This window comes from Pinus tabuliformis, chromosome X (genome assembly GCF_031772625.1).
Source record: "Pinus tabuliformis cultivar Carrire ecotype Pingquan chromosome X, CPIR1, whole genome shotgun sequence".
Lineage (NCBI taxonomy): Eukaryota > Viridiplantae > Streptophyta > Pinopsida > Pinales > Pinaceae > Pinus > Pinus tabuliformis.
In genome coordinates, this window is record NC_142308.1 from 1,282,895,289 (window position 1) to 1,282,904,304 (window position 9,016).

At 36.1% G+C, this 9,016-nt stretch overlaps 1 protein-coding gene across 1 annotated transcript; it reads left to right on the plus strand.

Annotated features, from left to right (window-relative positions):
• Positions 1–933: 933 nt before the first annotated feature.
• On the plus strand, positions 934–8,205 carry LOC149144730 (F-box/LRR-repeat protein At3g26922-like). Its single transcript, XM_089452253.1, has 3 exons — positions 934–1,965; positions 3,643–3,703; positions 7,955–8,205. The coding sequence occupies exons 1-3, from the start codon at positions 934–936 to the stop codon at positions 8,203–8,205; spliced, it is 1,344 nt and encodes a 447-aa protein (XP_089308379.1).
• The last annotated feature ends 811 nt before the right edge of the window (positions 8,206–9,016 follow it).

Here is a 9,016-nt window from a genome sequence, read left to right on the forward strand (position 1 = left end):
ATTGTATGGAGAAGCGATCTCAAAGTTAATATGGAAAGTATGTTTTAAGGTTATATCATGTTATGTTATTTAATGTAAACACTTGAATTGGTCAAACTACTTAATAATAATAATAATAATAATTAAAACATTTGGACTAGTTAAATTACATATTTTTTTATAAAAAATAAAATAAAATAAGTAAATAATTATAATGGTCAAGAGTAACTTATACATGAAACGACCTTTATCACCACATTTTTTTTAGTTAATTTTAACCAAATCCTAGAAAGATTTTTAAAAACTTGAGCCTAAATTGTTTAATGTGCGTAATTCACAATGCTGAATCCATTTATTCATTGAAAAATGTATTAAATTTTCAAATTGTATTGCGGGACTTTTATGAATTCATGTGAAAAATTTTATTTAGTCTATAAGTTAGACTAGGCCATAATCAATTATTAATAATTAAATTAGCCTAAATCCACTTTACTAGGAAACACTTAAAATTTTGGATCTAGAAAACAAGAGATCTAATCTAGTCAAATGTAAATCTCTTTTAGAATAAAAAGTCCCTCTCTACAGATCCAAAATTAAAATAAATTAAAATTACTTTTAATATCTAATAATAACACACCATACCCTACTTATAACTAATCAAAAAAGTCATTGGGATAAAAGAGAGAAACCATATGTTTTTAATCAAACAAATTCGTAAACCTACCACTAAAGGTGCAAATTGGTAACCCTAACACTGAGGTGTTTTTGGATCTAGCAGGTGAGACTGTACTCTTGACCGTGAGGTAACAAGCCTGCTAAACAGGTAAACGGAGTTTCGAATCTGGAGAAGGCCACCTTTTGGCACAGAACACCCCGGAACAACAGAAGGCCACATTTTGGCACAGGACACCCCAGAACCAGAGAAGAACCATTAAGTTGGTAAGTTTCAACAGCATGGGCGTTGCTTCAGATTTATTCACCAAACTTCCAGATGATTTACTTTGCTCCATTCTTTCCGATCTGCCCATTAAAGAAGCAGTGAGATCGTGCATTCTTTCTAAAAGATGGAGATATCTCCATACCCAACTTCCAAAACTTATCATCGCCCCTGATTTGTTTATGGTTAAACGACACCCTGATCCATTATCCATCACAAAAGTGGAGAATGCAATCTCTGACATTTTGCTTTCACACTCCTCTGATTTAGAAACCTTTGATCTGTCTACTTACTCGAAATCTCTTCTCTGGCGATTTAGTTGTGAAAATATATGGAAATGGATACAACTTGTGGCCTCAAAGAATATCCAACACCTTTCTCTCCGCAATATCCTTCTAGAGGGAATACTGCCTCCTACCCTTTTCTGTTGCAATACTCTAACCAGGCTCGAACTCTCCAACTACATAATCTCCAATATTCCACCCAGTTTTGGCGGATTCCAGCATCTCATCACCTGCGAATTACTGAATGTAGTTTTCAAGGATGACTCTTTAGATCGTCTCGTTTCCCTTTGCCCGCAACTCGAAAATCTCTGCATATTAAATTACTTTGGACCGCAGACTATCAATATTTCTGCTTCCAAGATTACGACTTTATGCATTTCGGTTTGCACGTTGCGGGCCGAGCTTTATATAAACTGTCCGAGCCTCATATCTCTGGAGTTACTTCCCACAAAATATGACCATGTCAAGGACTTGAGAGTGAATGGGCTGCTGTTTCAGGAGCTTTCTTCCGCGGTTTGGTGCCTCGAAATGCAGGGCGGAAGCAATCTGATTGAATTGTCAATGGTTTGGGCGACAGAGAGAGCACTTGGTCTAAGTGAGGAGAGATTTGTTGAAATAATGGGGACCTTCACATCCTTGAAGGAGTTCTCTATCTATAATGCCTGCCTCCTTAAAAGGGAAAAAGATGTCGGTATTCTCATTCCAAGCCTGCTCCAATGCCTTCCTCATCTTGAGCGTCTCGATCTAAAGAACGTGCTGTGTCTGGTAAGAAAATCTTTGAAACTCTTAATGTCATTCCGTCATTGATGAGTAGGGGCATTAATCTGTTTAGAGTAGAAAATTAGGATTTAGAAAACAAAGGTTTTATAGTAAAATGTTTTTTTGAAACGGTGCCGAATTAAAATGTTTTGAGTATTTATGTTTTGTGTTTCAATTGATGCTTCATCTTTACCTCTTAATCGTGAGGTTGGATGAGAATAAAATAGCGGTCAATTAACAAAGAAAATCTTACTGTCATTTCGTCATTGATCTGTATAAAATAGATAAAAATGAGGGTTTAGAAAACAAGGGTGTTTTTGGAGTAAAGATGGTTTTTTTGGTTAAAAATAATAATCCTAACTATAGCATTAAATAAATTGACAAACACCATGCCTTTTTAGTCAATCACTGCACGGTTGCCGTTTTGTTTGGAGGTGAAAGGACTAAAGTGAAAGCAGAAGTACATTGTGGACCATTGCTCATCACATTACAGAAGTTAAGGGATTTGATGTATTTTGGTAAATAGATATGGGCAAGCATTCACCCCGCAAATGTTTGCCAACACTTTATGACACCTCCAAATTCAAAATTTCATTTACCATGTGATTAGCTCATCCTGCACATTAATTATTTTCTGTGTAATGCATTAATGTGAAATTTGTATGTTGAGATAAATATGGATGTAAAAGTCATTTGTAATGTTGGGCAATTTAGAGAGCCTAGTGAGAAGAAAATGGTGGAGGAAATATTGGTAGGTGTGTGAAAACAATTTTACGGAGTTTTACAGAAGTTTATACTTTTCCCCTGTGCATAAAAGTTATGTTTTAATTAAGTCCCTTGCGATATCCACTCCTAAAGAAAGGTTTTTTTTACACTCAGAAATGACAACATCAAGCACAAGCTTGACTCATCCTCAGATACCTCAATTTAATGGAAAAAATTATGATTATTGGGTTATAACAATGAAGGTCTTATTTTTTTCTCAAGACATTTGGGATTTGTTGGAGAATGGTTTTTCCCGAACGAGAAGATGCAACAACATACATTGCGTTGTCTCAAGCAAAAAGAGATTTGTTAAGGGACAATAGGAAGAAGGATTAAGAGACAATAGGAATAAGGATTCAAAAGCCTTGTTCTATATTTTCCAAGCAGTTCATGAAAGGTTTTTTTCAAGGGTTGCAGCAGAAACGAAGTCCAAACAAGTGTGGGACACCCTTGAGACAACCTACTAAGGAATGGCAAAAGGAATGGAAAAAGTCAAGACAATAAAACTGCAAATGTTGAAAAGAGATTTTGAAACACTTTGTATGAAAGAGTCTGAGAGTGTAGACTCATTTTTTACACATGTAATTGGGTTGGCTACTTAAATCAGGTCTCATAGTGAGACAATTGAAGAAAGAAGAATAGTTGAGAAAGTTTTGAGAAGTTTGTCAACAAGGTTTGATGCCATTATTGTGGCCATAGAAGAGACAAAGAATCTCTCACAGTTCTCAGTGGATGAGCTTCATGCATCACTGATTTCTCATGAACATAGACTGAATAGAGAAACAAGCTCCTCATTGGAGCATGCCTTCAAGACACAAGTTTCCTTTGGTCAAGGTCGAGGCAAAGGAAGATCATATGCTTGAGGAAGAGGAAGAAGCCCACACAGAGGTGGAATAACCAACCCTTCAAGCTCAAGTGGAAGGGGTGGCAATCAAAATCCAAGTCAAGGCCCAAGCCAAAATCAAGCACAAGGTCAGAGGTATGATAAATCTCAAGTCCAACGTCATTACTGTAAGAAGTATGGTCATTATGAAAATTAATGTAGAAAGAATAAATATGACATTAGTAACAAACCAAGTGTAAATTTCACAAAAGAAAATTAGAACCATGATAGCATGTTTTAGCTTGTAATGTAGCACAAGAACAACAAAGTGATATATGGTGTCTAAATTCAGTGTGTAGCAACCACATGTCAGGGAACATAGAAATGTTTTCCAATCTAGATGAAAGTGTGAAATGACATTAGGGATTGATAGCAAAGTCTCTGTCACGGGAAAATGAAGAGTTAATATTCTAACAAAGAAGGGGGAGAAGAAGTACATCTCAGATGTTTACTTTGTCCCCGGTCTGAAGGATAACCTCATAAGCATTGGACAGCTATGCAAAAGGGCTACAATGTTTTTTTCAAGAATGACGTATGCAAAATTTTGGTTAGGCCTCCAAGCAGACAATAGATTACAAAGGTTCAGATGACAAATAGTAGAATGTTTCCCCTAAAGATAAGATCAGATTTGAAAGAAGAAGGTGCACATGCACAATTATCAATGAACTCACAAGAGGATGGAATAAAAGATGCAGCTATCACAGAAGTGAACTATCAAGCAAAGATCAAAGATGAAAATTGGTTATGGCATTTGAGATTTGGAAATCTCAACTTTGGAGGGTTGAATTTGCTGCATAGAAAAAGCATGGTGAAGGGATTGCCACTCATAGAAAAACCTGACAATCTATGTTAATGATGTATCTTGGCAAGCAACATAGAGAGACATTTCCAGCAGGAAAGTCAGTGAGGGAAAAGGCACCTTTGGAGATTGTCCACTCAGATTTATATGGATCAATGCAAACACCATCAATTAGTGGCAGCCACTACGTATTGACCTTCATAGATGACTACACAAGGAAGACATGAGCCTATCTCCTCAAACAGAAAAGTGAAATGTTTGAGCGCTTTCGCCAATACAAAGCTCTTGTTGAGAAGCGAAGTGGGCACTACATCAAAGTCCTCGGGACTGACAGAGGTGGCAAATACATCTCAAATGACTTCCTTCGATTTTGCAGGCAGCATGGATTTCACAAACAATTTAAAGCAAGGTAGACATCTCTACAAAATGGTGTGGCAGAAAGGAAGAATATGACCATTATGGAAATGACAAGGAGTATGTTGAATGCAAAGCATTTGCCAAATTATTACTGGGTTGAAGTTGTCGCTTGTGCAACATATATCTTGAATAGATGTCCAACCAAAAGCATCCAGAACATAGTTCCTGAAGAGGCATGGAGTGGAAGAAAACATAGTGTCACTCACATGAGAGCTTTTGGTTATGTGGCATATGCACATGTTTCAAACGAGTTGAGAAAGAGGTTGGACATTAAGGGGGAGAAATGTATATTTGATTGATACAGTGATGAATCTAAGGCATACAAACTCTACAATCCATTAATCAAGAAGATCATAATCAATAGATATGTGTAGTTCATAGAAGAGGAAGCATTGGATGGAAGTTTAGAGAAGACAGTCAATGTTAAAGCATGTATACCACATGAGGACAAAGAGGAATTGACAGCAGCAAACAATTCCTCAACAGTGACTCCCTCTACTCATATTCAAACACAACAATGCAGGCCACAAGTAATACCTCCAACAAATAATAGGACAATGTCACGTAGTCAAGAAAGTGCTTCTCCAAGCATGCGGCAAAGTACAACACCAAGTGACATGTCAAGCCGATCTTCAACAAGCACAGGAAGGCCAAAATTTAGAAATCTAAATGAAATTTATGAGCAAGATGAGGTTGATAGTAGCATTGGTCTAAATTCATTATTTTCTTTGCTTTGTCATGTGGATGACCCAATCCACTTTGAAGATGCAGTCAAGAAGGAAAACGGGTTGTGGCAATGGAGGAAGAAATAGGAGCAATAGAAAAAAATGACACATGGGAGTTAGTGAACCTTCTGCAAGGAAAATAATTCATTGGAGTAAAGTGGGTCTATAAGACGAGCAATGTCGACAGTAATATTGAAAGGCACAAAGAAAGACTAGTTGTCAAAGGATACAAGTAGTAGCATGGAATAGATTATGCGGAGACGTTCGTGCCAGTCGCGAGGATGGAGACAGTGCGTAAAGTTTTGGTGATTGTTGTGCAACATAAATGGAAAGTGTATCAAATGGACATAAAATCAGCGTTCTTGAATGGAGTGCTGAAAGAGGAAGTATATGTTGCGCAGTCACCTGGTTATGAGGTAGAAGGCAAAGAAGACAAAGTCTATCGGTTGAGAAAAGCTCTTTATGGGCTCAAGCAAGCACTGTGTGCATGGTATAGCATGATAGATGCCTACATGAAGGAAAATGGTTTTGACAAATGTGACGGAGAGCCTACCGTCTACATCAAAGAGAGCAATGTATGTAGTAGACATTTTGAAGAGGTTTAATATGCAGAACAACACGCCCGCACAAACTCCAATTGTCATGGGGTTGAAGTTGAGTAAAGAAGATTGCTATAGCAATGTCAATCTGACATTATACAAAAGTATGATAGGAAGCTTGATGTATTTGACAACCACTAGGCTGAATATAATTCATACAATGAGTTTGGTGTCGAGGTTCATGGAGACACCCAAGGAAACACATTGGCAAGCAGTGAAAAGGATTCTTAGGTATGTCAATGGGACAAAACAATATGGTGTTTTGTACGCTGCAACAGAGGATTTCAGGCTCGTTTGTTACATTGACAGCAATTGGGTAGGAAGTGTTGATGAAAGAAAGAGCACGTCAGGATATGTTTTCATTTGGGTTCCAGAGCCATTTCATGGGCATCCAAGAAGAAACCAATAGTTTCATTGTCAACAGCAGAAGCTGAATATGTCGCCGCAATAGCAGCAACATGTCAGGTAGTTTGGATGAGAGGGATGTTGAGGGATCTTTGCCGCGACCAAGAGGGAACGACAACTATTTTTTGCAACAACACATCGATCATTGCATTGTCAAAGAATTCGGTTTTTCACAAGAGGACCAAGCATATTGATGCTAAATATCATTTTATGAGAGAGTTGATTAACAATGATGAAATTGTGTTGCAGCACTGTAGGTCATAGGAACAGTTTGCTAATATTTTCATGAAGTCATTAGCACGTGAAAGTTTTTTTTTAATCTCAAAGACATAGTTTGGGAACTTTCAATGGTGGCCATTGTGATTAAGGGGGAGTGTTGGAAATAATAATCCCAACCATTGCCTTAAACAAATTGACAAATACCACGCTTGCGGAGTCAACCAATGCACCATTGTGATTTTGTTTGCAAGCGAAAGGACTTAAGTCAGAGCAAAAGTACACTGCAGACCATTCTGCAAAACATCACATAAGTTAAAGCATTTAATGTATTTTGGTAAATAGATATGGGCAAACATTTACTTTTCCCACACTTCACAACACCTGCAATTCATTAACTATGTAAATTCGCCCATGCTTCAGTTTAATTATTTTCTCCGTCATGCATTAATGTTAAATTTGTATGTTGAGATAAATATGGATGTAAAAGTCATTTGTAATGTTGGAAAGTTGGAGAGAGAGAGTCTGTAAGCTAGTGAGAATAAAATCATGGATGAAATGTTGGTGGGCGCGTGAAAATAGTGTTACGGAGTCTCACAAAAGTTTACTATGCAATTGTGTTTTTCACTTGGAGTTGCCACCTCCATTTATCACACGAATGTAATTTCTTTATGCTTTGACATATAATATAAGGTGTGGCTAATTGCATTATGGCATTAATATTTCACAAGTAGATTTACGACAACCTCCTTTGCTTTACCCTCACAATTAGATTTATGGCAACATCTTTTGTTTTACTCTACTTGTGGATAAAATTTATGTTTTAATTAAGTCCTTGTCTGGTTGCCATGTCCAATCCACAACTTATTTATGAGCCAATTGACTTTGCAGCAACCTAATTTTTCAGTGAGACTCCTCTTGGAAAAAAAATTTGACACTTTTTAGATCAGTTTCCTACAAAGCTACTCATTATATACAATCCATCCGACGATTCCGGACTATATATTTTATAATCCTCAAATTAAAATTTTAGAACTTTTTTTTTTGGCTGAATAACAATATGCTAATATTCATAAATCAATCGATGCTTCATTTTTATCTCAGCATTCTGATATTCATAGCTAGTTTATTTGTGCAAAATGGTGTTGGGACTTTGATTGGTTTTTTAATTTGCTATTCAATGCAGGAATTCAAGAGAGATCCCAACCCATAAATGCGTTTCTACATAATTTAGAGAATAAAGTAATAGCCTTGATATACTGGTTGCTTGAGACAACTCTTGCTCTCCAAACCATGGTAATCAGAATACCAAAGCGCAGGTCTGAGCAAAAAAAGTACAGGCGGTTTTTAGCAAAACTGGAGGATTTGAAAGGCGCGGAATCTAGAGCAGAAATACGCGTCACTGAACGAAAACGTGTTGTTGAAATTGGGAAGTGACCAGACATTCCAGAAATAAAGTGAGCCTCCACTCCTAGCCGTTTCACATTAGACAGTTTGCTATTGGTATTGTTATTTATTGTGGTTTTACTATATTTGTAATAATGTGTTAACCTGAAGGAAGCTCAAGTGCATGTCAACCACTGTATTATTACTAATATTTTTTTGGTGCAGATGCGGTAAAATTTAGTTTTGTATTTTTTTTTAGCAGTAGGTCATATTCAGTAAGTAGTCTTTTTTTAATATTTTTTGGTGCAGATGCGGTAAAATTTAGTTTTGTATTTTTTTAAGCAGTAGGTCATATTCAGTAAGTAGTTTTTTTTGTGTTTCTAATGATATTTATTTTATTTATTGATAAAAAATTGTTTTAGTAATGGAAATGGCATAGCAATAAAAGTACTGAATTCCTTAACTATAAGTTGAAAATTATAATTGTGATTTATTTAGTTGTTATGATAAAATTAAGATAAATTGTAATATAGTTAGGTGTTATCAAATGACATAGTTGGGTGTTATGAATGACATTTTGAATGATTTATTTTTATGTAGGTTTCTCAAGTAACAAGGCTGTGGAAGTTCTTTGGAGGGAGGCGTTATTTGGATAATAAGGAGGTGGAAACAGTGCCAACAATGAGTAGATATGGAAGTGGAGTAAATGTTAGAGAATTATAATAGAACAAAGTTAGTTGGTATTGAACTTCTACTGAATTAGACATTTTCTTTAGTTGTGTTTGAAGTTTTTCAAGTTTATCTATTTTATTTAAAAGTATATTCGGATAAATAAGGTAAGATTATTATTTTAAATATGAAT

Coding starts and splice junctions, on each gene's coding strand:
- LOC149144730 (XM_089452253.1), top strand. CDS start 934: ATGGGCGTTGCTTCAGATTTATTCACCAAACTTCCAGATGATTTACTT. Junction 1,966..3,642: donor TAAAGAACGTGCTGTGTCTG/GTAAGAAAATCT, acceptor CAAGCTCAAGTG/GAAGGGGTGGCAATCAAAAT. Junction 3,704..7,954: donor AATCAAGCACAAGGTCAGAG/GTATGATAAATC, acceptor TATTCAATGCAG/GAATTCAAGAGAGATCCCAA.